The sequence below is a fragment of the Kwoniella europaea genome, chromosome 1 (assembly GCF_036810445.1).
Source record: "Kwoniella europaea PYCC6329 chromosome 1, complete sequence".
Classification (NCBI taxonomy): Eukaryota; Fungi; Basidiomycota; class Tremellomycetes; order Tremellales; family Cryptococcaceae; genus Kwoniella; species Kwoniella europaea.
The window spans coordinates 28,424-54,598 of record NC_089487.1 but is presented as its reverse complement, the minus strand read 5'-3'; the positions used below and the strand labels follow the sequence as shown (position 1 = coordinate 54,598).

Below are 26,175 nucleotides of genomic sequence, written 5' to 3'. Positions count from 1 at the left end.
TTGACCGAAGTTCGACTTGGCACGACATCAGGCGTCAGCATTTCAATCTTTTCCACATTCCGAATGACCCTTATGCATGATGTGTGGGGGATGGCAATAAGGATGAATATGTATGATATGTTGATTCTGATAATCACCTCTGGAGACATTGTATCATTGCCTTACCAGATAATGAGAGTTGTCCTTGCGTTTTTAGCCTGCGCGGCCGTGGCTGCTGTCAGTGGTAGTGCAGAACAGTGGCACCATTTCGACAGACCCATCCGGACGGTAGCTGTGATAGGAGCAGGACCAGCCGGTCTGCAATCTGCTGCTACCCTACTACAACACAATTTCGACAGAGTTCGACTATTCGAAAGACGTGGGGGACCAGGTGGAGTATGGTTCTACCAAGAAGACACACCAGTACGAGAACCTTACCCGTGAGTCTGCAAATTTCGCAAGCACTCGTGGATGTCACAGACTCAGACTTTGCACAGAGATAAACCGATCGAAGAGGCGGCTTTTGACCCTGTTATCAAAGAGTCCGGTACGGTGCGAGTGTACGAGGATGGCGATGAGGGTCTATCAATCGATGAAAGATGGAGAGAACACGTCCGTCCGTCGCCAGTAAGTTCAGGTCCCAGGTGTCTCATGTCGCAAGGAGCTGACAGTGACTCAGGCTTGGGAGAGTCTTACTACGAATACTCCTCGACAATTGACCGGACTGCCCGATGTTAGATGGCCTGCAGACTCCAAATGGGTGGTTTCGGGTGAGCTACTGGCGTAACGGCATTGTTCAGAATTACAGCCTAACTCAAGATACTCTTTAGTACACGATATTCAGCGACACGTACGTGCATATGCCTCGTACCATGGTATCAACTACGAAGATGCACCATGGGACCAGAACTCAACAGCTGTGACATCGTACAACACACGAGTCGAATCCCTCGCGAAAGTTGGCGATCAGTGGGTGTTGCAGCTGAAGAAAGTCGAGCGTTTGCCCGATACACATCAAATCAAAGTATCCTGGTGGTCTGAACAATTTGATGCAGTGGTCGTTGCGAGCGGAGGTTTCGATGCTCCCCATGTTCCTGATATCCCAGGATTGAAAGAATGGTCTGCTGTCAAGAATGAGGAAGGTCAACATCCCCTGTGGCATGCTCAGGCTTACCGGAAGCCTGAAACTCTGAGAGGCAAGGTGGGTGAACTTCCACCTTGTACTGGGTTTGCGACTGGTACTGACGATCCTTCAGAATGTACTTCTCATTGGAGCCTCCGTGTCCGCCATGGGTATCTCCAACGACATCGGTCCCCACGTGTCCAAACTTTATGTCTCAGTCAGACCAGGAAACAGGAGCGCTCTGTTCAAGAGAAGGAGTTACCGAAGGCTATATCCAGAGGCTGAGAAAATCGGCGAGATCGCTCAATTCGGCTCACTCTCCAGCAGCAACTCGATCAAGGAAGGGCAGATCACACTCGACAATGGTACGATCCTTACGGGAATAGATGAGGTAAGTCATGTGATCTGGCGATTATCGGTCAAGCTGACAGGTTGCAGGTCATATTGGCTACCGGGTACCGACACGCAAATTCCTTTCTCGGACCCTTGGTGAATGGAACGATCAGAGGAACGGACGATCCCGAAGTGAAAGTCAGACCAGTGATCACTGAAGGGAAAATGAGCCAGTTCCGCAATGTAGACTGGAGGGGCTTCTACATCGATGATCCTACGCTGGCTTTCACAACCGTCCGTCCATGGACCGTAGGACGGTAAGTCCTTACAAGTGGGCCTGCAAAAAATAGAAGCTGATTGGCCCCTTAGATATCAAGCGCTCGCCTTTGCAAAAGTGTGGGAGGGTACTGCTCGTCTCCCTAGCATAGAACAGCAATGGAAAGATTATCCAGGACATGGGAGATCGTTCTTTAGTCGATCATTTGGTGGTGCACAGGCTGAAGGTGGGTAACATCATTTTTATGAGTTCAGCCAGATGCAAGTCTGATGGTCCCGTCCCAGCTGCTTTCCGAAAGTATGTTACTTGGCTGAACAATGAGAGTCTGATCCACGGAGGGGCCTTGGTCGATTACTACCCCTTAGAGTGAGTCGTTACGAAGACCTGAGACGCGTTTGAGGATCACGACACTTACGTTATTCATGCTGCAGGTGGCGTGAGGAGTTTGTATACTACGCGTCTTCAGCTGTTGGATATGTGAGTTATCCGGCAGACAAGTTCAACGCTGGCGCTGACGTTGTCGGGACACTTTTGTAGTGGGAGCCCGGTATATTTTCGAAGCAGAATTTCACAGACGCTGACCGGACTCCTGAAAGGAATTGGAGTAGCGAGCCGCCATTGGAGATATTTTGGAAGACCTTTGTGGATCATGATAATGACTATTGATCCCTCTCAGGTTCTTCGCGACTTCTAGAGGCTTCCCCACTTTATATATGAATGTATTTCACTCCGCTTCTGCATCCTGAACAGAGCATCTACCTCGAGTCATTAAGTCCTTGTCCGCGAAGGTGGCACAAACACACTCAGATGCAAATGAGATACACAAGTGGCCTTGCCCCGAGAAGTCGAAGCAGGTACACGTAAAAAAACACAAAGTACGTCAAAGGCACATGCATGACACGGTTCCGGAAGAGCGTAACCATACGGAGAGAATGAAGAAGGATTGAACGAAACAAGGAGATAAACCCATAAAGGTAGGGAAAAAACTATAAAATCGCGAGATCACGAAAGGGGGGACAGATCGGATGTATCTAGGGTGAAGATGAATATTCAAGATTTTATAGGGATAGATGATAGAGTTAAAAGATCGAGCAAGAACAGCTCGTTTTGAATTTGGAAGGAGTCCAAGGCGATCAAGACTTTTCATATTTTTCGTCAAGCTTCTGTTGTCTAGCTTCTTCCCTTCTGATTTTGGCCTCTTGTCGAACTGCTTTCTCAGTATCTTTGGAAAGGTACCATCCGAGAGATGCCGTAAGACCGGCAAGAAATTGGAAGATCACACAGACCATAAACGGAATGGTGTATCTTGGGGCGTATTTACTATAAGAAGGGGAATGAGCGTGAGATCCCGTCCTGAGTTTCCTGAACTTACGATCTGAAAACTTGAGGGCCTGTGGTCAAGAACCCTCTGCTTAGCATGTCACTCAATGCTATGCTACGTGCAGTGACTCACCAATCATTCCCGACCATTGCGCCATTCCATTCTGGAAGGAGAAGACAAACGCGGTCGAAGTGGCACCTTTCATGGTTTGAGAACGCCATGGCCAAAGTACCGCGAAGAACGAACTGATGACATGTATCAGTGCAGCTCCAAGCATCCAGGTAGGATCACTTACGCGCTTCCGATCTTCGCAAAGATTGTCAATGCATACAAAGCGGGCTGTTAATTCAGAATATTCAGCATCGGAAATCCTCGGCAAGACGATGTCCAACCGATTCCCAACTCACCTTATTCTTCACGAAAGCCAAGCAGAAGAATGAGGTCATGGTCCACGTGATGGCGCCGATGAGATACAGAGGCTATGATGGAGAAAGAAACGGTCAGCTCACCAAACTACCATCCATTCGACGCATTAAATGTGGACCTGACAGGCTGTTAGACCCACTTTAGGAATACCAAGAGTTTGATCAGAAAGCCAAGCCCAGAAGAAGGAAGCGCATAACCCCACTACTGTCGGTGGGATGTTGAGCAATTGACTACTCTGAGTTGTGGTGAAACCGAAACTCGCGATGATCGAGGGTAGCCAGAACTGTAAACCGTAAGTACCGATGTTTTGAAAAAGCTGCATACCGGTGAAAACGTAGATCAAAGGGTTCTTGAGTTCTGACCAGATCGCCTTGGGGTCCCAATTGGCATCCGAACGTCGCGAAGAACTGGCAGGTAGTCGACTGATGAGGATCTGTTTCTCTCGTTCTGAAAGGAATCTAGCTGTCTCGGGGTAGTTGGGCAAAAAGAGCCAGACTACAGCCGCTACTGGAACACCGACAAGACCGAGGATGATCAAGTACCATTGCCACGATGAGATGCCATGTGAGCCGTCCAAGTACGTGATCGCCCACGCTAGAAGAGCATCAAAGATACTACTGAAAGATGCAGCAGTGGCCACACCTATCATCCGGACAGCAATCTGGTGGTGTTGATCATCAGTCTCATCATTTGTTGTGTGAACGAGAGTCAACATACCTCATCGGGTCGATACCAATAAGTCAAATGTGCCAAAATACCTTTTGAAGCAGAGTCAGTTGGTACCTTAGTGCAGATGCGCCAACATACCAGGATATACACCAGCCTCAAAGACACCTGTCACAACGAGCCATCAATCAACGCGTCCAAGTTTCCGAGTACATTGACAACTCACCTAGGAAGAATCGCGTGGCCCATAGACCACCTTTATTCTTAGCCAAAGCGCCCATAGCGCCCGACAAACTCCCTGCGTTGGGATTTCAGTCGAAGTCCATGCATTCGCGGATAAGGTACTCACAAAGAAGGACAATTCGCGTGAAATGGAAGCGAGGACCGAACTTTTTCATGAGCAGATCTGGTACTAAAGTCAATATCGTTTCACCACAGGGATACAACCGAACGTACTACTGGGCACTTCGAAGAATACCGAAGGAATTGTTTGAAAAGTGGTGATCATACTCCAGTCATCGGCGGTCATTTTCAATTGTGTGAGTACATTGGTAGGTTTGCCCTTTTGCATTGGGACCAGATAGGAAACGATCTAGGTTGCAATTGTATGGTGAGACCTTTGCCATTCGCTCCGGTTGGTGAGACTCACGAATTGATCCTGTTGTGGCAGTCATGGTCAGCATACAGTATCTCATTTGTTCGGTGTATTGCTCGACTCACCATATTCTTGTGCAAATAGATAAGAACCAATACTGGGATCAAGGCCAGATCGACTGATTTAAGGCGAGGTCAGCTTCGGCCAGATCTCTACATCATTTTTGCCCTGCCAATCTAATCACCTTTTCGTAAGATTCGCTTCGCTTCGGCATGGGTGTAGGAAGATACCTCGTCAGCTTCAGATCCTACGATCTCTTTATCGGCTACATCGTCTTGAGGAGAATCTTGTAGACCTCTATTGGGATATTGCTCCTGAAACTGGGAGAGTATGAGCCTACTTGAACGTAGCTGTTCTTGCACTTTCACTCACAGGCAATGTTGAGGGATGACCAGTGGCGCCAGACATTTTGGGTGATCCTTCAATGCGTTTGATGCATTTAGCTGGATTTGTTATTCATGCTAGGATATTATTTCCCGTCAACCTGAGCTATATATGGTCTGGCCTATCTTTTCTTCAGAGATAACCAATCACGGATTATCTTTTGGATATGAATTCCGATTGTTCGGTTTTTCATTTTCTAGCAGATTATTCGGAATAGAATCGCATCCCCCATTACGAGCAATCGCGCAACAGTCCCTCCCACTCAGACAGACCACCCTGCCAATGAATGTGAATTGTTCTCGTCCTTCATGGAACTCGCGATTATTCGCCATTTGGGCATCCTCGAGTTTGATCCGAAGCTTCTGGGGAAATTGCCATGTTAATTAAATGCAACATCGGGCAAACCCGAATCTCGGATTTTACAAGGGACCCCCGCCACATCGCGTAAGATGGCGAATGGTTTGGAAGGTTACAAAGCTTAGATAAGTCTAAAGCAGGCTATGTCAACATGCATTCCATACTTTTGGGTAATTGGAAATGGTACAGAAGATTCGGAATTCCGGAAGCTGTTTTGCCGTGATCGTGTCGTCAGATGATGCTTGCTGATATCTGATGAACTCGCGAGGATGTTGTCCGAGCTGCTACAGCCGACAGACTTCATCGACTTGGTATCTTTGCGATCTTCTCCCATTGAAGTCACGAGAGACCAAAAGCAGCCGCTATGACAAACACCACGATTCTCAGCAAGGGAACAACTAAGGAGACAGCTCAGACGGTGATTCTACCTCCATTGAGTACTCAGAAGAGACTCGAGAAAGCTGGAATTGATATATCTAGTATGTGTCTAGTGGACCCGAACTTGTGGACCCGAAGAATCTCGAAATCTGGTGCTGACAATCTATCTCAACAGACGGGTACCCTTATATACCTGAGAAGATCCCCCAATTTGTCCAAGACGTATACGACCTTCGAAGCAACCTCCGGGAGTATGTAGATCCTGCAACAAGAGCCGATCCGGAAAAGAAAGCTCTCTTCGGAGCTGCGACCAAGGTTCATCACCTAGGATCGCACGTCGGAGTGAGTCGGAGTATGGTGTTGGTCCAGTAAGCCACTGACGTGTGCTCCCAGACAGAGCTTGTAGGGGTGCAATTAAGCAAGCTCTCCAATCAGCAACGAGATGAGCTGGCATTATTGGTCGCTGAAAGAGCGGTGGTGGTGAGCTCTTGTTTTCATTTGCTGAGTTTTTCACGGTGGCTAACTATTCTTGTCGCAGTTCCTGAGAGACCAAGACATCAGTCCACAAGAGCAAAAAGAGCTCGGTATCTACCTGGGTGAGTGTTGGTCTTGACAGTGAATTCGGGAGCAATCAAGCTGACAGTAATCTACAGGGGATGGCGAGATCGAGATTCATCCTCAATCACCACAGGTGCCTGGAGTAGGAGGAGGTGTCAGTATCATCTGGCCTGAAGGCGAGGGTAAAGCTGGGCTTTCTCGGGTCAACCGAGACTACCGGTTCCCCTATGGCAAGACAGTGAGATCGAAGTTTGGCTGGCACACCGACCTTGTTCATGAAGCGTTCCCGGTGGGTATAGACAGGGCCCTATGACTTGAACAAGTGGCTGACCGTGCTCGCTGTATCCGTAGCCCGGATACACCCATCTTCACCTGGTATGTCCTATTGACCTTGGATTCTCACAATCATGCTAATATTGACTGACGACTTGTTCCCAAAGGATGCCATTCCCGACATAGGGTGAGTTGGCATCCTACGTCGTTCTATAACAATGCTGAATTGAGAAGTAGCGGCGATACACTGTGGGCCTCCGGGTAAGTCACTTGAGACTTTCGCTCAACCTGACCGTACCTATCACAAACATTCTCGTCTAGCGCCGCAGCCTACGATAAACTGTCTCCCAAGTTCCGATCTCTGATCGATGGTCTGAAGCAAGTTGTATCCCTCATAAAAAGGATCTGATTAACTCTTGCTGATCTGCATATAGTGGTATCTATCGTTCTGCCCACGCTTACAAGGACAAACAGGATCCAGAAGGGCTACTCAAGCATGTGGAGCGGATCCATCCGCTTGTATGTCCACCCTTGCAAATCGTCTCATACCGTTCAACAGGGAAATTTTGATTGAGACTGCATCTCTATAGGTTCGAACCCATCCAGCTACAGGATGGAAGACCCTATTTGCAAACCGTGCCTTCTTGATCGGGATTGAAGGCCTTGATCCCGATGAAAGTGGTGAGATGATTGACTGTCTGACGGTGAAATGGTTACTGATCGCATAGGTACCACAGACGCGATTCTGGGACACATTTTCAGTATCTACGAAAGAAGTACTGATATTCAAGTTAGATTCCCCTGGACTCCAGGTACTAGTGTGATCTGGGATAACAGGTAAGAGACGTCTTGCCAAAAGCATAAGACTTGGATCAGGTCTTCCTGACTGATTGTACAGGTCCACCATCCATACCGTTGCAATCAACTGGGAAGGGCAGAACAACCGACATGTAAGTGAACAAGTGATACAGGCGGCGGGGCCAAGCTGACAAGTTATCAATTAAGGGTACTCGAGTGGCTTCTCTCGCTGAGAGACCCTTTTTCGACCCGAAGAGCAAAAGTCGAAGGGAGGCATTGGGTTTAGAGGAGTAGATATCATTTGTACACGCCCATATGGACATGTCCGCGAAATAGACTTAGGGAGGGATCATTGATTGACATGAAAAATTGAATTTGAAAGCCTTACACAACATCTTGAACATGTGCCACATTCCTAAGAGTTTGTACAGTTCATGCTGTCGGGTGTTTTGAACGCCTAGCAGGATATTGCGTTTGCGATCACTAATTGACAGTACTATCATAGCAATGAAGACCGACAATTCTCCATCGTTGCATATTGGAGTCAGAAAGCGTTTGAAATTGATAAGACATTAAGCATGTTGTGATCATCAATCACGGTTCCTACGCCACTTTTCGCAATCCGGGCAAACCCGACAAGCCACCACCATGACAAATTGATCCGATTTGGTCTTGGGCATCGCTGCTCCATACACTGTTGCGAATGCATGAACACTACTTGTTGTGGTACATGTCAGTGTGGGTATATCCCATGGCGACTGATGTCGTCTGTATTTGACATGGGGTAAGACAAAATTCGGAATTCCTCGTACCGAAAGGTGATATGTCAATTAATATCCTACAGACTGTCCTGTTCGATTGAAATGGTGGTATACGTTTAAGCTGGTATGTTCGGTCCGGATGTTATGAGTCTTGCACAACCCCTGCTTTGTCTCAACTTGTGCTTCATTTCATAGCGGTTCATCAGTGAGAGTCTAAGATGTCCACGGTTGTATCAACAGAAGAAGGTCAGACTAGTCAGGAGCCAACAATCTTGAGGTTGAAGGGCGACAAGGTCACTGTGAGTAGTCACCAGGCCATAGTCGGGGCTGGAATGTCACCTGACCATATATTTCTCAAAAACAGATCCCCATCAAGTATCCTCGGTACTTACCAGTATGGGAGAAGAGCGGTGAGCTTCCCTCAGTTTCGGCTGAAAACAGATGCTAAGGACTTCATGAATTGCCCAGTCACTGCACCACCTTTGGAGGAGGACAAGAATTTTGTAGACGCTGGGAGTCGAGGTACCCCGGACAAAAGGCATCTTTTGCACTCGGACGCGAAAGTGAGGAGACTCACTCCTCGATTTGGTACCGAAATCAGAGTGAGTAGATCTCATCAGTACGAATCTGCAGCGACCAAGGACTGTAGTTCATTCTGAGCACCTGTAGAATATACAACTTTCCGCCTTGACCAACGAAGGGTTGGATGATCTCGCTCTCTTAGCTGCCGAGCGGGGCGTTTTGGTCTTCCGGAACCAGGATTTCAAGGTGAGCTCCTAACCCAGTCATCGGAATCACTGCTTTCACTCACTGGAGTACGTTCGATCATTCAGGACATCCCAATCGAAAGACAAGCTGAAATTGTCCGTCACTTTGGTCGACTACATGTTCACCCAGTAAGTGATCTCCTTTTCGAATGAAAGGAGCCAACTGATCATTCATTCGGTTGTTAGACCGAGGCGCATCCCGAAGGTTACCCTTCCGTAAGCCAACATTGCCGTTCAGGCCACCTTCGTCACGGCTGAACATCATCATTACAGTTCCGAGTTGTCTACAGAGACCCTGAAGACCCTACCGTAACGTAAGTGCCCTCGTGTGTTGGTGAGCAGCTGATCTGATTACGGCGATCTTGCAGTGCCAACTTGCGTTTCGGGGGAGCTTCTGATAGAGCCAAACCTGTAACCAGTACCCTCTTTCACGTTGATCACAGCGCTGAGGTCCAGCCTCCCGGAGTGACCTTGTCAGTCACATTTCCCTTTCGAACCTGTGAGCAAGAACTGATCAACTTGCTCAAATAAGCTTTTGGGCACTGGAAATCCCCGAGACAGGCGGTGATACCATCTTTTCGTCTCAGATTGGAGCATACGAAGCTGTAGGTCTCAGACTTGAGCCACTGACACGGGTCTGATCCTTGCTAATCGCTTCTGGCTCAGCTCTCTGATGACTTCAAAAGGCGTCTTGAAGGGCTGGAAGTCTTACATGACAACACGGCACAAATCGAAAATTCCAGGAAGGCTGGAGGTCCGGTGAGATACGAGCCGGTCAAAGTGGTTCACCCACTGGGTAAGTTTATGCTCCTCTCTATCTGCTTGTCCTTCTAGGTAAGTACGTCGTTTTACTGAACGAGTTCTTCTTTCAGTCCGAACCCACCCGGTAACTGGCAAAAAGGGTATTTTCATCCATGGTTTCTCTCAACGTATCGTCGGCTGGAAGAAGGAAGAGAGCGATTATCTCTTGGGTTTCTTGAACGACTTGATTGTAAAGAGCGTCGATCTTCAAGTCAGAGTCAGTTATGAGGAAGACACAGTAGTGGTATGGGATAACCGAACTCTGTCACACAGCGCTATCCACGTGAGTTGATACTCTCATCAGTAGTCCCAACAAAATTGCTGAGCATGATTTCAACCCTCGTAACAGGACTGGGAAGGTAAGTCACCATAGTTTTAAAGGAATAGTCCGAGAACTAACCCGAAGTTGTAGGATCGGAACGTCGCCACATGATCCGAGTGGCTGCCCATGGCGATACCCCGAAGTAAGATTGGTAGATTTCCAAGGCCATATAGACTCTATGATGTTATATGAAGGTTTCAATGTCGATATATGCCATGCATCGTACCTTCTGCAATCGTTGACTTACCACAATGTTTGGCCCTTTTGCGTGAAGTGATCTGGGTATGTATGTAGCCACCAAGTGCCACGTGGATGATTCAACTCGCCTTCCCTTTGTACCTCGAGAGTATCCCATTCATCATCCATCATCCATTTGTATCATCGTATCGTATTCTCATCATTGCATCACCAACGCATACATCTCCCCGAAGGTAGCGGAATCATGTCCAAATCCGACCATCATTTACCTGGTGATCCACTGCCAGAGGAGGATTACGAGCTACAACCTGCTTCGCAATCATCCGACCCTCTGTTACCATCCTACGATGAGCACAAACCTCATTTCCCCTCCCCTCACCAGAGACTGGTCATGAACCGTCGTCAGTCTAGTCTCAAGAAGATCCTCACCTGCACATGTCTCTCTTTGATCATAGCACTGCCCTCTTTAGCTCTGATAGGGTGTTATTTCGGCAGGGATGGGTTAGATAGGGTTAGATCCTGGGAACAGCTACCCCCGGATGTGAAGGATTGGTTGGATGAGGTATTACCTGCGAATGCTAAAGTGGATCACGGTGCTTTCCCTACAGAGTAAGTCATATATACAAGCCAACAAGGTTGATACACAGCTGCTCAGCTAACCTATGTAACGTGTCTCAGTATCGGCTATGCTGGACCTACGCCAACTGGATCAGAGTGATTTTCCACCTTGACGACCAGACTTATCCATGAGCTGACCATTGATCATTAATACAAGAGCTGCACTCCTGGTGACCGCACCTGCACTCCCTGCATACACCAATATCAACCCTCTCCTTGCTCCCACCGCCAAGGTCAAGGATAACTTCAACATCGTTCAACACTGGGGTAATCTCTGTCCGTACTATTCGGTATCCAGTCATGGTCTGCCCGAAACCAGTAGCTTAGTCCCGGAACAGTGTGAGATCGAACAGCTTCATTGGCTTCAGAGGCATGGAGCCAGGTATGTTTGGTTCTGCATCGTATTACCAATCGTGACTGACTTTGGCGATACTCACATAGGTATCCTACCTCGTATCCGGAAGGACCATCTGCGTTCGCTTCTCGCATCACCACCGCTCGATCCAACTGGCGTGCAAAGGGGCCTCTCAAGTTCTTGAATGATTGGAATTATCTGCTGGGCTCAGAGGTACTCACCCCATTCGGTCGGTCTCAGCTATGTAAGTTTGGTCATTTCTGATCCCACAACGCTTGATGACCCTGAAAATGCTGACTATCATTTGTAGTCAACCTTGGTGTATCCGCTAGAATCAAATATGGCCACTTGTTGAACAAGATGAAAGGGAGACTGCCCGTGTTCAGGACCGAAAGTCAAGAGTAAGCCTATGCTTCTACTACAATCGATGCCTCAGTCGACTGATTATCTTGTGTACCTATTTCATAGCCGTATGCTCAAATCGGCGCAGAATTTCGCTGCCGGTAGGTTGTCCCGAATTCCACATTCACCTACATAGCTTACTTGTCCTTTCAGGCTTCTTTGGAATACCCGCCGAGGATCAGTACAACCTGGAAGTAACCATTGAAGCTCCTGGATTCAACAATACTATGGCTCCTTGGAATACCGTGAGTGGGTTGACAACTTGGGATGAGCAGGGTGACTGAGAGTATCCAGTGTCGTGCCCTCGGAGGTGACTTCAAGACTAAGCTTGCCGAATGGGATGCTGTATTCTTGAAAGATGCTCAGAAAAGGCTACAAGACATGATAGAGGGGTATGAGATCACTATCAAGGATGCCAAGGATATGGTGAGCCCAACTATCTGCAACGCTCGCTCGTCATATCTGACGCTGACCCGCTCAACCATTGGGTCAGATGGAGACATGTGCATATGAGGTGAGTCTATCTGACAGATCGAATGCTCTGGATTGGAGCTGAACCTCTTCTATCTGATCTTTAGACTGTCGCCCTAGGCTACTCTTCTTTCTGCGACCTATTCACCCAAAAAGAATGGAAAGGGTTTGAATACAGGAATGATCTATACTGGTGGTACTCTTCGTCTTTCGGATATGCTCCTGCCAAAGCACAAGGTGTAGGATGGGTACAAGAATTGGTCTCGAGGGTTACCAAGAGTGAGTTGTTTGTCGAGCATAATACTTCTCCCTGGCGGCCCGCTCACCGATGTCACATCAACCCTTCCTCAGCTCGAATAACTGAATTCAACTCCACTTTGAACTCCACATTCCATAACGATGTCCAGTTTCCTTTGAATGACCCTATGTGAGTACATGCTGTTGTACATTGCGAGACCGTGACTGATACCCCATTGCCATTAGTTATGTTGACTTTTGCCATGATACCCAATTTGCCCTCTGTGAGTGACCTCTGCATCGTATTGCTTTGAGTAGTCCGGCATCATTAACTCTCTGCGCAGTATTGCCAACGATGAACCTTACCACATTCGCCGAGACCGGTGAATTGCCCACCAACCATATACCCAAGCACCGATCCTTCATCGCATCCAAGTGGGTGGCGATTTGCGTTCTGTCTGATCTGCTCAGCTGATGATCACATCGTTCTCTTTCCAGAATAATGCCATTTGCTACCAACCTCCAGATCCAAGTACTCACCTGCTCTGGCACCAAGAACGTCCGGTTGATCCTCAATGACGGCGTCGTCCCGCTGACAGGCATCAAAGGGTGTCCGGAAGACGATGATGGCTTATGTCCGATCGACGACTTCGTTGCATCAATGCAGGAATTGATCGCTGGTATCGATTTCGCCAAGGAATGTCGATACGATAAAGGGCAAGATCAGACCACAAGCGATGAAAAGGTATCCGAGGTCGGCGATATCAACCAGGACACAGCGGACATCGTTGTACCTGAGAAAGGAGAAGAGGCTGTGCAAGAGAAGACGGAAGTGGAGGATGAGGAGGATGAGAAAAAGGACAAGGAAGATGATGATAGCGATTCGGATAGTGATGATGATGATGATTAAGAGGGAGAAACTTTTCAGGATTTACGCGATTCGTCAGATTATCCCTTATAGATTCGGTTTGTATTCTACACTCCAATTTCTTCACCTCCCTCACCTTTCAGAGACGACATTATATAGTCATATCGAGTGACACCCCAATCCAATGGACATGGACTCTGGATCAGACGTTGTAAATATGCATGCTATACATTATTTACATTTCTGAAATGTGTACATGCTTACAAGGTTTATCCCATTGGGTATGATCATTCGTCACGAGATGCTGATTGTTATTTAGAGCCTGACCAAACTATCTATCTTATTCACAGCTTCTCCCATTACGCCTATATCCATTTCACCTCGTGAAAGTCTTTCCTGTTGATTCATTCCATGGCGTTGATCATCCTTATTCCTCCTGTCGCTTCAATGCTAAAGCTCGGAAAGCCCATACCAAGTTCTCGTAGACGACAAATGTCGTACATGTTCCAGGTAATATACGCAAGGCATTGGTGCCCAAACCTTTGTAAAATGCCAATAGGCCTTCGAATTTGTATATCGATGAGATGACAGACGGGATGGTTAACCGAGGAAGGGTCGGTGATGGGGTCGAGTTCTGCATTATATAACAACCTTTAGTATGACTTCGCGCATCATCATGATGACATACTGAGAAAAGAATGCAACATCAATCAGAAACGGGGGATTGCTCACCTGAATCCTAGCCCGTATCACTTGGTAAGGATATGTTAGAGCTATGGCCACAAGTTTCGATGAACCTGATGCTAATATATATTCCGTATTTGACTGAACCATTTTGCACATCAGCTTGGACATACGGTCGAGGATGTTGACCGATCTGATTTATATCAACCTATAACTCACCAGCTTCTCATCCTCCGTCCTCCATTCCCTTCCTTCTTTGACAAACCTCTTTTTCTTGAGATCCGCTCTCTGCCTCTTGATTTCTTCGTAGGTAGCAAACTGGATCGAGCCGTTGGATACCCCTACCAAAGCCAACAAAGAACCTTTGTATAGCCCACGAAGCCCCTCTGTCCTATATATCGAAGTGAGACCGTCTGTGGAGGGTTAGGGGGTTATCGGGTGTACGAAGTAGTAGTGTGGGGATATATTGTGAAAGGGGTTGATGGAGATAAGAGGTAAAGTAGGCATATGAGCAGGGCGAGAAAAGTGATAGCGATGAAATTGAATCGACTGGTGAGCACTTCTGCAATGTTATGATGAGTTTTGATTTTGACTCACCCCATAAACCTCGATAAGCAGCTGCATCATGCTTGGCCGTTCCAAATACCCTCGTCTTCACCACCCATATCGGATTCGTCATCATGGCGGTTACAGCACCTTTCGGAGATCAATTCAGACAATATCTCCTGAATTGATGAGAATGAATGACACTCACTCGCTTCTGCAGCTGCCAGCAGATGCTGACCACTGGTTGTTCGATAGTTCGGATCTCCACCTTGCATCTGTTTCTTGATCATGTTGTAGCTGTGAATGAGTACAACTTGTCAACATACGTCTCCCGTGATATCCAGAAAATGCTGAAAGCTGTGAGGGTCTTCAGGTGAGAAAGTCAAACACATCTCTCCAGCATATGTGACCTGAACACCTCCTTAGAAAGCACAGGCGGACGTTGATCAGATGGACGGTTTCACTCACAACAAGAAATACAACCCCCAACTACCTGCTCCTCCCACCAGGTTCGGTCCCAATCCCCTATACAGACCTTTCCATCCATCCACCTGCACGGCATCCTTCAATGCTGTATACACACCTGTTCCAAATCTAGGTTTCCGCAGATGATGAGGCAACGTTGATTTCGAATTGTAAGAAGGGATGGATGGGTGAAGGGTAGATGAGTTATCGGCCAGCTGAAATCGTACTTTGACCAGATCCAGTGGATGCATCACCAAGGTAGCTACTGTACCTGCACCGAAGCCTGCGACAGCATGATCCTGTATGATGCGAGGTGACAAGTCAGCAAGGGGAGGTCGTGGTACCCAGATAGACCAGTTCTGAGCAGGAGCGTCATAACCTACAACCGATATATCACCAAACAGACTTGGGGAAGCTGAAGGGGACGCCGCCATAGCAGGACCAGACGATGATTGATCTGGCTAGAGTGATAAATACACGGCTAGCACAATGGTCGATATGTTTTGATTGTCGGACTTGGGGATGACGAAGGATGTTTTCCGATGAGACCAAGTTGAGTGATTAAGTGTGCGTATTCTTCTTTTCGTTGTGAACGGCGAGTGCTTTGGTGATCTGCTGTTTGCTGTTGCCGCCGGTATCGCTGACGTCTTCGTTCTTGTGCTGGTGTTTCAGATAGGCATGTGTCTATGATGTATGTATATTATGTATATGATGGCTCGGAGATGGTGGATGGTGAAGATGCAAGATGAGATGGAACGGAGAGCGGATGAGATACTTTTTGCAAAAATCAAATCAATTTCAACTTTTCATACACCAGTACGGATTTTCCAATTCATCATCTATTTCTACCTCTACTTCGGATCAATCACCGCACCAGCGACTCTCCTCCAGTAAGCATGCATACGACAGGTGTAGTGTTCAAAGAGGGTCCCATTGGTATGCTTGTTGCATATATTAGACTTCGGGAATCTACCACGAAAACGCCTATTTCTCTTCCTCAATCTTGTTGATCAAAGTGCCCACTCCATGAGATACGAATACCCTAAACTCATCCCCATCTCCCAGAGTCACTCTAGGGCTGGCTGTCCATCCGACACCGGCGGGAGTACTATTTGGTAGTGAGTGAATCAGCAGGCAATTGTGATAGTCAACGATCATCCCACTTACCCGGTAAGAATGATGGTTCCAGGTTGAAGGGTTGTTCCTTGTGATAGAAAAGAGATGATCTTGGGTATCGAGAAGATCAGGTCGCTGGATAGGGATGGTAGTCGCTTATCAGCTTAAGCTCAGACGAGAGACCGCAAGGTCACAGATAAAATCAATCTACAGACAATCGTCACTCACTCCAATTTACTTTCCTGTACAGTCTTTCCATTCAATTCACCTTCAATTTCGACATCTGCTAGGCCTTTGATATGATCCTTGTGTACTATCGCGGGTCCAATGGGACAAGCACCATCGAATGATTTGGAATAAGACCATTGCGACGTTCTGAATTGAGCTCCCCGAGAGGACAGATCGTTGGCAGCTGTTATCCTAGATTGACAATCCACACGTATTCAGCCAGGCTGGTTGAGAGATGAGAGTCGGAGGTTGCAGTCTTTCACACGGAATGATACATTGGCGTGGAGGGTGCATTGACCAGGGGAAAGAGATCCCACACTCACCCAAGTAGATAGTCCAGCGCTTCTTCCTCGCTGATGTTCTTCGCTTGTTTCCCAATCACTATCGCCACCTCGGCTTCATAATCCGCTGCATCATCTGGAACATACGCCTTAGGTATGGTACTTGGTGCAGGGAAGGGGTCACCCAGAGCCGTCGAGGGTTTCATGAAGAGAGTGGGAGTTGTAGGAATTGGTTGATTCACTTCTTTGGCATGATTCACATACTAAGAACAGTATCAGCTCGCGAATCCTTTTGGGGATCAGAGGAAGACGACACATAACCCAGTGGTTGCTAGACACAGCTAGGATGGGGTCAATAAAGGTATACGACTACTCACGTTCAACCCGATACATCTGATGGTACCCACTTCCTCCCGACCTAATGGACTCAACAACCTGCTGACTAGCTCCCTCTTACCGGTCTTCTCACCAGGACTGAGGACAGAATGACCGGAATACACCTCGACCTCGATGGGCTTCGACCCGTAAGATGCTAGACCGACATCCAAACCAGCATCTACCGGTTCACCTATCAGAGGAGTGGATGAAGATGTTGATTTGGGAATGAACCGAATCAAACGTGAAAACGATGCCATTGTCCTTCTTGATGTGATGGTTGCGTTGTAACCGGATAGATGAGTTGCTGGGTCCCGTCTCAGCAGTCTGGCAAGCATAGGGTGGCCTATGGGGATATTTGGTGATCTTTAAATCAGAGAAGTGACCATGTCTATGTATATGAACTCATGTATATATGTATTCTTTCCAGTTGTTTGTCGCTCCAATCCGAAGACATCTGCTCCTGATGACGTGCCCAGTAACAACAATTTCAACTGCGTGAATCCACATTGGACCACATTGTTTCTTATGTTGACTGACCCATGCACGTACGTTTGTCCACGGACGAGATGACATGTTGCTATGCAAGGTGATGCAGTCGTTCATGATTTTTGCTATTATGTATATGTGTGTGGATCTTAGAGCAGGTGGATCAGAAGAGAGGAGACCCACTTGGAGTGACACCGGACCGGAGTTGCCTTGCACAGAACACGCCTCTATCAGGTCATGTCAAGATGACAGTGTTCATAGGTCTTGTTACTTTCTCATTTCATACTCTAACCTCCCAGGGGACAGACCCTCATCGACCGAAAGTATCCATGGCTAGACCGCTCCTGCGATCCCTCTCGAACATCCGTACCATGCCATCCCACACTCGCCCACCCATCCGTCTCGTATCGGTGAACACTGTGCCCGATCGAGCTAAGAAAGTGATAGGTGCCGTGATAGACAATGTCAAGGACAAGTATGACATAATACATGTTGGCAATTCCGCGAGTAAGCATCTACACCTCTCACAAGAGCTAGGTGAGGTTCACTGACAGTGCTGTATGTAACGGAAACTCAGCGATCGAAGGTGTAAAACCACTCTTGGAATCTACTCAACCACCTCCGGATATTCTGGTAAGTTCGAGGATTACACATTTCTACACGTTCACGCTGACTCTTGGTTCTTAGTTCTGCGCATCCATGGTGGGTTTTGTTTCCAGGGAAGCGGCTGAGGCGATGCGGCTGACATGCAGGATTACTCATCTCTCACAGTGGACCCCGGAAGAACAAGATGAGATACAGAAGATTGCTAAAGAAACAATCCCAGGTATCAAGACAAACGGTACGCCTACTGGGCTTCATACGCAAGTTGGGCCCGATGGAATTGTGAGATACCTGGTGGAGAGGATAGATGATATTTTGGCACAGAAATAAACAGAGATAGTTTCACAATGTCGCGGCGTTTGTGATAGTCTGGATAAGATGGAGCGACTTGCGTTGATCCAATCGAATCGACGGAAACAAGATCCTTTTGCTGCATCTGCTCTCCTTCATAGTCGGATCTGCATGCTCGACCGCCCGACACGTATTCCTGAAGCTCAGGCTTCCCGCTGTCCATTGGTAGATACAGGAGTAGTGTGTTGTTGAGGTACATTGATAGTGCGCAATTCGTTATAAAAGTACATCTGACAACACTAAAAATAGACCGGTTAAGTAAGTCACATGTCACAAGAACGTGTCTTGATTTCTTAGGATGAGCATCACGTTTCATACACAATTCGTTCCTCTGTCTACGAGTTGGATAAATCGCTGCGTTTTGCACGTCCTATCAGATAACGATACTGGACCTGAGCAGTATCGCATGAATCATCAAGAACGTGTGAGCCATGCCTCAATCTCTTAAATACAAGATATGCTACAAAGGGATGTGATGATGTGAACGACCCCCAAGTCCTCATTCGTCCTTGCTTATCTGTTATGGTGCTGGGTACCGCTTCCTTTTGGATTCTGGTATTGGTTGTCTCCTTCGGCGTAGCCCAACAGGTCACCTTGGGTCCTGAAGCTTACACCGCTGCAGGAGAGTTTCCCACTAGCTTGTTCTCGTCGTACTGGAATGAGCCGACCCAGACCGTATCGCAAGTACAACCGGTCATCACTGATTTAACCTTGGTGAGTTCTCGCGGACATCTGTGATGTTGTTACTACTAAATGGCGACTCCAGAACAAAACGTTTCCTCTCAACCTGACAGATCCGGAGACGATCCTGAACAACGATACATCCGATCCGCTGTTTTATCCTGAAGGCTATTCTAATCATAACCAGGCATCTGCTGAGCAGTTTTACCAAAATGTCACCGCCCAAATCGAGGGTATCATTGGAGGAGGAGAAGGCTCCAACTGTACTAAATGTATGGACGCGTTGACCGCTGCTAGTCGTCTCGCCAAGGAGCATCCCAGAGTGAGCAATCATGATCATTATCGCACTATGCACAATGAGCTGATAAAAAACCTCCAATGACTAGCTGGTTCCCCAGTTACTCGTTTCATTGTGTAAAAAATACAAGTTCGCTTCAGGAAACGGATGCCAAGTATACTCCGAGCATGCTCAAGGACCTTTTTACGCTCAAGTGTTGGCTTATGCCGATGTGGGCGGTTCGGATGGACAGTATCTATGCCAAAATTTCATCAGTGTCAGCAAATGCCCCCGACCTGCTCTGTGAGTCTGATGTATTTCGACCTGCTAATAGTCAACAATCACAAGACTGATTCCCCAGATTTGGCAGCCCAAAGTTCGATGCTAGCGAATTCTGGACTAAACCCAAGCCTTCGAATGTCAGTGCACCAGTACCAAAGGGGACCAACCGAGTCAAGGTCTTGGTGGGTATCACGGCCCTTAATTGAATGAGCGCAGTAGCTGAGAACATCGATTGAACAGCACATGTCGGACTTTCACATCGATCCTCGATACGCTACTGGATCAGAGTAAGTCTTCAGTGGCAATACTCATGCTCATCTGACATTCCTTTTTATAGAGCCAATTGTACATCTGATTTATGCTGTCGAAAGGATAACCCTGTAGACTCACTCTACAGCAACTATACACCTTCTGTCCCAGCCCCGAGGTTCGGTTACTTCCAGTGTGATACTCCATGGGCACTTGGAGCTGCGGCCGTCAAAGCTATCCCAGTGCTGACTGGTACCGATGGTGATGACATTCTCAACATGACGATCTTCACCGGTGATTTGGTATCTCATGATCCGTATTACCAACTGAGTCGAGATTACATACTATACACTGAGACTGGTGAATAACTTGTGCAGCCTCTAGAGTTTGGAAATACACCGCTGAACCATTGTGACCTCTGTAGCCTTATATGACCTTTGGAAGCGTACACTCAATCCGTCTTCGCCTTTGTTCGCGGCCATCGGAAATCACGATCAATACCAACAAGCCTTCGATTCACCCGAGACACTCACTGGCATCCTGAAGAAACAATTCAGCTGGAACTACGATCATCTCTCGAGCTTGTGGAAGAACAATGATTGGATTGATGACCAGGCTGCCAGACAAGCGAAAGCGTGAGTTTGGCTTGGAAAACTATCATCGACATTCGTCGTTGATCACTCAACACGGATCACACAGTCATTACGGAGGATATTCGGTTCAACACGCATCCAACCTCAAGGTGATCACGATCAACACTGATCTATGGTACCGATCGAACATCTTCGCTTTCATCAACACCACCCGATCTGACAACTTCGGATTCTTGAAATTCCTTGCTGAAGAATTGCAAGAGGCAGAGGACAACGATTCCAGATCTTATATCGTGGGACACGTTTTGTCCGGTTGGGATGGAACCAATCCTATCATTGGTCCTACCGATGCTTTCTACCAGATTGTTGATCGATATTCTCACGTCATTGCTGGAATCTTCTGGGGTCATACCCATGAAGATCAGAATCTGATTTACTATGCCCACAACGCTACCGATATCTCAACCGAAACTGCACAGAACGTGGGATGGATTGGTCCATCTATCACCCCATTGACCGATCGTGAGTCCCCCATAAGTCGTCATGGTGTTGTCTAGACTGCTGATGACACACTGTTAGTGAACTCCGGCTTCCGACTTTACGAAGTTGACGCGGAGACTTGGGATATTCTGGATGCTCACACGTAAGCCTCAGTCTTGCTCAGGGCGAGTATTGAATGCTTATAATGTCAGGAAGTTGGTACTCCAACGTCACGACGTATGGCGACCTCGATAGCCAGCTCGATGTCGGCCCAAGCTATCAATACGAATACAGCACACGCGAAGCTTACGGAGGCAACATCGATTGGCCCAAAAATGCACCTCTCAATGCGACATGGTGGCATTTGGTAACGGAACGCATGAACAGCGATGGCGGTGCTCTCGTCAACCTGTACAATGCCCATCAAGGGAAGATGTCAACCCGAAGTCCCAACTGCACCAATACCGATTGTATCGAAGCAAAGGTCTGCTATATCAGAGTGAGTTTCGATGCTTGCCTCTGTCCGCTCAGATCTGACTGCCGTCGCTTTGTATGCAGAGTGGGTCAGCACCCTTAGGGCTCGATAGATGTCAACCAGGTTTCGGCAGTGTTCAGTAGACTCAGGGGAATATTGCCTTTACGCCCTCCGGTCGTTCACGACTCGTGGTAGACATTCCGATACGAAGCGATATATAATGGAAGAGAGCAGAGTTTGAATGCATATCAAGGATGTTTCTCCAGATTGGAGCTGCTTCGATTGTAGCTTGACAGCATTGGTCCCTTCTGGACATTGCTTGCCGCGCATTTGATGGAACTGCGAAATGTCCAGTACTTACCTACGTGTTCAATTTTTGCAGTGCGCATTTGTCGGAATCGCAGTATACACCTCAAGACGCGTTTTAAGGTCTGAAAGGGAAAAGAAAAATGAGCTATAGAAATCCAGTCTTCTTTGACGTCAATACAGTCCCTGTAGTCACAAAACCCTGATCCACACGACTTTGCTGTTTTCAAATCTCACAGTCAAAAAGTTCAAAATCATACTGAGCGTTATTTCACACTATACATTCGGTGTTATTCAAGTCCCAAGTCAGCTTTTTCCCGCGACCAGCACACAGCTCAGCGTCAGTATCGTGCAGGACCGCATATCAGGCTGTTGAGAGCAAAAACGCTCCATATCATCATGGGATTACTGGAACAGATACCGCCAGAAGTGCAGGAAAACCTGAACAGGATATGGACGTCGCCCAAGAAGAGGGCTGCCTCAATGGCCGTGTTTATCATGGCGACATTGGTGCTGGTGTATAGCACGATCAGCCCTTCTTCAAGCGCTTCGTCGATGTTGTAGGTTCATCTTTGAGGTCTCATACGGAACGTCTCGACAAACAGCTCACTTTTTTTGGTATTAGGCCTTTGGATCCCCAGCGTTCCAACATAGGATCAATACGGCGTAGTGACTGGAGCTTGACGAGTGACTTCGATATGTGAGCTGCCTACATGAATACTGAGATGATTCGACGCTGTTGTGCGTAGCGGAAGTCAGCTGATCGTATGTTATGAACGATAGTGTCGTATCACATTATAACGAGGATGTCAACATGATGCGGGAGACTATCGAGTCAGTAAAGTCGAGATTACCTCATAGTCGTAGCAATCGTGTGATCATATATCACAAGGGTTCGAGAGATAAGCAAGGGCTGGAGGAGCTTTTAGATATGTCAGATGAGGTAGTACAGCTCGAGAATCTAGGGAGGGAAGGGGAAACGTACCTTGTGAGTTCTCCGGGGATTGTCTGCATGTGTTACTGGTCTTAAGCTGAGGTCTCCCCAGTCACACATAGTAAGACATTATGATACTCCCGTGACCAACCTCGCCGAGCACACGATCTTCATGCAGGTGGGTGGCCTGATGGAAGATGATCACCTTATTACAAGCGTTTGAGTTACTAACATTTCTCTTTCGCATCTAGCCGCATCTCGCTTGGCATTGGGTCTTCTTACCCCGACTAGAACGGGTACTTCAGTCTGACACTGGATTTCTTTCCTTTGGTCCATATCTCTCGCACACCTGTGGCAACGATTCTGCGGGGCAGGTCTTTCCTAGAATGGCTGATATATATAGTATGTTCAGGATGGATCTTTGTCCTCCGGAACCGGTTTTGGTGAGTGATATCTCCGGAGCAGTATCTGCCAGGCTGGTTGATGCTCGTCGCTAATCATAATCCCTCAATAGGCGACATGGGCTGGACAATTTTTGGTCTCACGCACAAGGATATTGGAGAACCCACGACGGGCGTATGCAAATTTGAGAGGAAAGTTTCACGTAGACAAGGATCATTGGATATACAAAGAGGGATGGTGGAACAATGAGCCATCAAATCCTACGTTGGGTATGTGGATATCCACATCTAGCTTTTGGCGTTTGGAAGCTTACATTGCAATTTTCCCAGGGCATGCGCTGGAACGATCTTGGCCAATGATTTTCAATTGTACCGATGCGACGAAGGCCGATACTTGTGCAGAAGAGGGACACGGCAGTAGTTGTCAATGTTTGGACGAATAGAGCAAAATTGTTTGACCTGCGATAGTCAGCTCAACGCTACGACTCAGAATCTCCGAGGTCAAGCACATCCCAAGTCAAAGAGAACGGAATAGATCTGCTAGCATCCATGTCTTGCAACCGTTGTCTGCCCAGCGACCCACAAATTGCTCCAATAGGTACATGTATGTAATGTGTTACTCGGGTGTGCTATAATGATGTTTATATCTATGGTATGTAAAACGTAGACGTGTATGCTACATGGCTTTGGTCCTTTTTCAGATTCCTTCAATCATATCACACCAACCTTCTCTCTATATTCCGACGACCATTGACCCAGTCTGTCTCATGAAGAGTCATCTCCGGAGTTCCAAACAGGGCATTATCCACCGCTTCCACTCCGAGCATGAACGAATGATCTTGGTTCCCACACTCGTACTTCCAAGAACCGAATCGTCCTCTTGAACGGATGTTGAATTCATCTCGCAAGTCGGGAAGTAACTGAGATAAAGCTCCGTCTCGACCCAATGATGGTGTCGGACTGGAATTGTTTGTATCAGCAATGAGATATCGTAATGAAATAGTGCAATAACCCACTATCCGTGATCAAACCTTCGCTCGTATATCGAAACGATCTCGTCGGTAGGCAGCATCAACTCGGTGGACAAGGCTCCTTTGATAGTTTCTTCCATCAACGTGTCCAGGTCGATTGGTTTCTCAGCCGACTGACAGACTTCCAGCATGATACTCCAGTACGGACCTCCTGAAGGAGCTTTATCGAAAGGCAAAGAAGGATCCGCTTTCTGCAAAGTGGGCAGTTTGACATCGCCTTGAGGACAATTGTATGGGGAGTAGTTGGAGAAGATTGTAGCCCGGTAGAATGGAGCATCATCCTCGGGGAAGTATAGCCAGCCTTTGAGCAGGTCAGCGTCTCTTTGCGATTTCGGAGATCATATGACTCACACTTGTCGCCAATCCTATCTGGTCGTTTACCCCTGATTCCAATACCCAGAACGATCGTGCTTGAATATACCAGACCATCCTTGGCGATCGATCTCATCCTGTCAACCGACCTTTGCTCTGCCCCACCGTCGAGACAATCTAGGAATCTGTCTAAAGCCATTGTCGAGATCAGATTTTTATATTTTACTCTCCTGCCATCACCAAATTCGACTGTTCTGCTTGGTCCATCCACTCTGACAACTTCCCCTGATTTGCTCAGCCTGAATCGCTTTGATGGAAGTTGGTTTGCGACAGCTGTCCAAATCCCGCCAGTTCCGTCTTTCATTGGGAATTTGAAGGTAGCATTGGGTCCCCAATTACCCGCTGTCTGCATAGTTAAAGCGTTTCGGACTACAGTCCGTACATTGGGTGCTGCTACTCGTTCTCCGAGCCATTTGCATTGCATCTGGAATACTTCTGATCAGTGGGCGAACCGCAGGACCGACACGATCAAACTCACTTTGTTTGTCGGTGTTCCCCATACCTTGAAGTTGTAAGGTCTCATGAAGAGATCTGCGATGCCCTCGCCCATATTTCTCACGATCCATTCGTCGAAGTTTTTGGGCTTGTGACCTGGGGTCTGGGCTCGATGTTCTGCAGCAGCGATGAGACCGTCGACACATTTGACACGAAGGTCGAGAGGTAGCTGCGACACGTTGTTCTGGTACGGGTCTATGAACAGATAAGCTTCATCTTCTCAAGCGTGATGCCAACTCACAAGGAACCCAGTTGCCTGCGCTTCTGACATAACTGACTCGCTGATGCGTGCTCCAGTCCTCGTCGTTCGGTAGAGCACGATGCAAAGCGTCGTCGAAATACGCGTAGTGACTGAGTGATCACAAGAGGTCAGAATATTGTCGTTAGAAAAACCTACGTCAAAGCTCACTCACGAAAAGATAACATGACCACCAACGTCGAAATAGAACCCTTCAGATGTCACATCTGTACTTGCCAATCCACCAGGAGCGTCCGCAGAATCAGCTATGATGAATGACCTCCCCAGCTGGTCAAGGCGTGTCGCTGCTCCTAGACCAGTCTGCACAGGATGTAAGCGTCTCTGCTCAGCCTTAGGCTATCTGCACTTACAGGTCCGGCACCAATGACCAAGGTTTCTATCTCGACTACCTGATCACCATTCGGGATGACATGTTGTGATCCGGTGCCTGCGCTAGGCGTGGAGTGATCTGCTACAGACATTGTTCGCAGAGAGTGGGAAGATATAAGTTGTAGACTGAACTACAGTTGAAGTCAATTGACACTTCGCTCATCGATATCTCAGAGGTGCTCGCAGCATCACTCGAGGTTGACAAAAAATGCTCTTTTATCCCTCTAGCGAAAACAAGGTCGATCTCAGGGAAATCAAGCTTACTGCGCGTCATTACGGGAATCAACGGAAAAACAGGGCCTGCTTTCTGCGATCAAGCTGAGTTACGTCAAGGCCGAGGCCTGACCCTTTTGTGGTATGCTTTCTTGACCTGTATCTTTCGCGGCGAAGACTGAAAACACCGCTTGAAAGGCAGGCCTGCATAGGTTGCCTCCGCGAGAATTGATTACATAAGATGTGCTTCTTAAGGTGGAGTGGTTGTCCTCGGACAGGCAATCCGAAAGAG

The 26,175-nt window shown here is 47.6% G+C and overlaps 11 protein-coding genes across 11 annotated transcripts; 7 read left to right on the top strand and 4 right to left on the bottom strand.

The window, feature by feature from the left end:
• Nucleotides 1-171: 171 nt before the first annotated feature.
• On the top strand, nt 172-2,378 carry V865_000020 (uncharacterized protein; the record flags this gene model as incomplete). Its single annotated transcript, XM_066223852.1, has 10 exons — nt 172-419; nt 477-606; nt 659-749; nt 810-1,180; nt 1,236-1,493; nt 1,541-1,752; nt 1,805-1,938; nt 1,997-2,078; nt 2,144-2,189; nt 2,250-2,378. 10 exons carry the CDS (start codon nt 172-174, stop codon nt 2,376-2,378), a joined length of 1,701 nt encoding a protein of 566 aa, XP_066079949.1.
• A 467-nt stretch (nt 2,379-2,845) lies between these two features.
• V865_000019 (uncharacterized protein) lies at nt 2,846-5,188 on the bottom strand (the record flags this gene model as incomplete). The annotated part of the gene is made up of 15 exons (XM_066223851.1): nt 2,846-3,032; nt 3,085-3,103; nt 3,166-3,278; nt 3,329-3,372; nt 3,441-3,512; nt 3,599-4,120; nt 4,177-4,217; nt 4,267-4,293; nt 4,352-4,423; nt 4,475-4,531; nt 4,582-4,717; nt 4,775-4,783; nt 4,846-4,898; nt 4,965-5,094; nt 5,153-5,188. 15 exons carry the CDS (start codon nt 5,186-5,188, stop codon nt 2,846-2,848), a joined length of 1,518 nt encoding a protein of 505 aa, XP_066079948.1.
• Nucleotides 5,189-5,885: 697 nt separating this feature from the next.
• Nucleotides 5,886-7,822, top strand: V865_000018 (uncharacterized protein; the record flags this gene model as incomplete). The annotated part of the gene is made up of 14 exons (XM_066223850.1): nt 5,886-6,000; nt 6,075-6,241; nt 6,293-6,379; nt 6,438-6,495; nt 6,553-6,746; nt 6,809-6,832; nt 6,898-6,917; nt 6,968-6,991; nt 7,052-7,108; nt 7,165-7,249; nt 7,321-7,411; nt 7,468-7,567; nt 7,629-7,680; nt 7,736-7,822. 14 exons carry the CDS (start codon nt 5,886-5,888, stop codon nt 7,820-7,822), a joined length of 1,161 nt encoding a protein of 386 aa, XP_066079947.1.
• Nucleotides 7,823-8,507: 685 nt separating this feature from the next.
• On the top strand, nt 8,508-10,325 carry V865_000017 (uncharacterized protein; the record flags this gene model as incomplete). Its single annotated transcript, XM_066223849.1, has 13 exons — nt 8,508-8,588; nt 8,654-8,699; nt 8,758-8,891; nt 8,959-9,057; nt 9,123-9,185; nt 9,243-9,272; nt 9,330-9,370; nt 9,425-9,529; nt 9,589-9,661; nt 9,723-9,852; nt 9,929-10,140; nt 10,207-10,216; nt 10,270-10,325. The coding sequence occupies 13 exons, from the start codon at nt 8,508-8,510 to the stop codon at nt 10,323-10,325; spliced, it is 1,080 nt and encodes a 359-aa protein (XP_066079946.1).
• Nucleotides 10,326-10,621: 296 nt separating this feature from the next.
• V865_000016 (uncharacterized protein) lies at nt 10,622-13,370 on the top strand (the record flags this gene model as incomplete). The annotated part of the gene is made up of 14 exons (XM_066223848.1): nt 10,622-10,986; nt 11,056-11,091; nt 11,153-11,377; nt 11,437-11,594; nt 11,661-11,751; nt 11,819-11,853; nt 11,906-11,997; nt 12,047-12,178; nt 12,246-12,266; nt 12,331-12,502; nt 12,575-12,650; nt 12,707-12,744; nt 12,805-12,895; nt 12,959-13,370. The coding sequence occupies 14 exons, from the start codon at nt 10,622-10,624 to the stop codon at nt 13,368-13,370; spliced, it is 1,944 nt and encodes a 647-aa protein (XP_066079945.1).
• Nucleotides 13,371-13,755: 385 nt separating this feature from the next.
• On the bottom strand, nt 13,756-15,457 carry V865_000015 (uncharacterized protein; the record flags this gene model as incomplete). The annotated part of the gene is made up of 7 exons (XM_066223847.1): nt 13,756-13,962; nt 14,061-14,153; nt 14,232-14,425; nt 14,610-14,708; nt 14,767-14,855; nt 15,027-15,322; nt 15,407-15,457. The coding sequence occupies 7 exons, from the start codon at nt 15,455-15,457 to the stop codon at nt 13,756-13,758; spliced, it is 1,029 nt and encodes a 342-aa protein (XP_066079944.1).
• Nucleotides 15,458-16,007: 550 nt separating this feature from the next.
• Nucleotides 16,008-17,283, bottom strand: V865_000014 (uncharacterized protein; the record flags this gene model as incomplete). The annotated part of the gene is made up of 5 exons (XM_066223846.1): nt 16,008-16,131; nt 16,191-16,274; nt 16,368-16,559; nt 16,691-16,911; nt 17,026-17,283. 5 exons carry the CDS (start codon nt 17,281-17,283, stop codon nt 16,008-16,010), a joined length of 879 nt encoding a protein of 292 aa, XP_066079943.1.
• Nucleotides 17,284-17,883: 600 nt separating this feature from the next.
• Nucleotides 17,884-18,445, top strand: V865_000013 (uncharacterized protein; the record flags this gene model as incomplete). Its single annotated transcript, XM_066223845.1, has 4 exons — nt 17,884-18,019; nt 18,090-18,145; nt 18,200-18,214; nt 18,284-18,445. 4 exons carry the CDS (start codon nt 17,884-17,886, stop codon nt 18,443-18,445), a joined length of 369 nt encoding a protein of 122 aa, XP_066079942.1.
• A 543-nt stretch (nt 18,446-18,988) lies between these two features.
• On the top strand, nt 18,989-21,646 carry V865_000012 (uncharacterized protein; the record flags this gene model as incomplete). Its single annotated transcript, XM_066223844.1, has 11 exons — nt 18,989-19,180; nt 19,233-19,469; nt 19,534-19,727; nt 19,795-19,888; nt 19,947-19,993; nt 20,044-20,315; nt 20,380-20,590; nt 20,655-21,070; nt 21,128-21,191; nt 21,245-21,527; nt 21,587-21,646. The coding sequence occupies 11 exons, from the start codon at nt 18,989-18,991 to the stop codon at nt 21,644-21,646; spliced, it is 2,070 nt and encodes a 689-aa protein (XP_066079941.1).
• A 562-nt stretch (nt 21,647-22,208) lies between these two features.
• On the top strand, nt 22,209-23,587 carry V865_000011 (uncharacterized protein; the record flags this gene model as incomplete). The annotated part of the gene is made up of 7 exons (XM_066223843.1): nt 22,209-22,369; nt 22,435-22,509; nt 22,593-22,797; nt 22,856-22,921; nt 22,995-23,186; nt 23,258-23,414; nt 23,475-23,587. The coding sequence occupies 7 exons, from the start codon at nt 22,209-22,211 to the stop codon at nt 23,585-23,587; spliced, it is 969 nt and encodes a 322-aa protein (XP_066079940.1).
• Nucleotides 23,588-23,860: 273 nt separating this feature from the next.
• On the bottom strand, nt 23,861-25,762 carry V865_000010 (uncharacterized protein; the record flags this gene model as incomplete). The annotated part of the gene is made up of 7 exons (XM_066223842.1): nt 23,861-24,104; nt 24,161-24,476; nt 24,527-24,971; nt 25,026-25,237; nt 25,284-25,393; nt 25,456-25,601; nt 25,652-25,762. The coding sequence occupies 7 exons, from the start codon at nt 25,760-25,762 to the stop codon at nt 23,861-23,863; spliced, it is 1,584 nt and encodes a 527-aa protein (XP_066079939.1).
• Between the last annotated feature and the right edge of the window lie 413 nt (nt 25,763-26,175).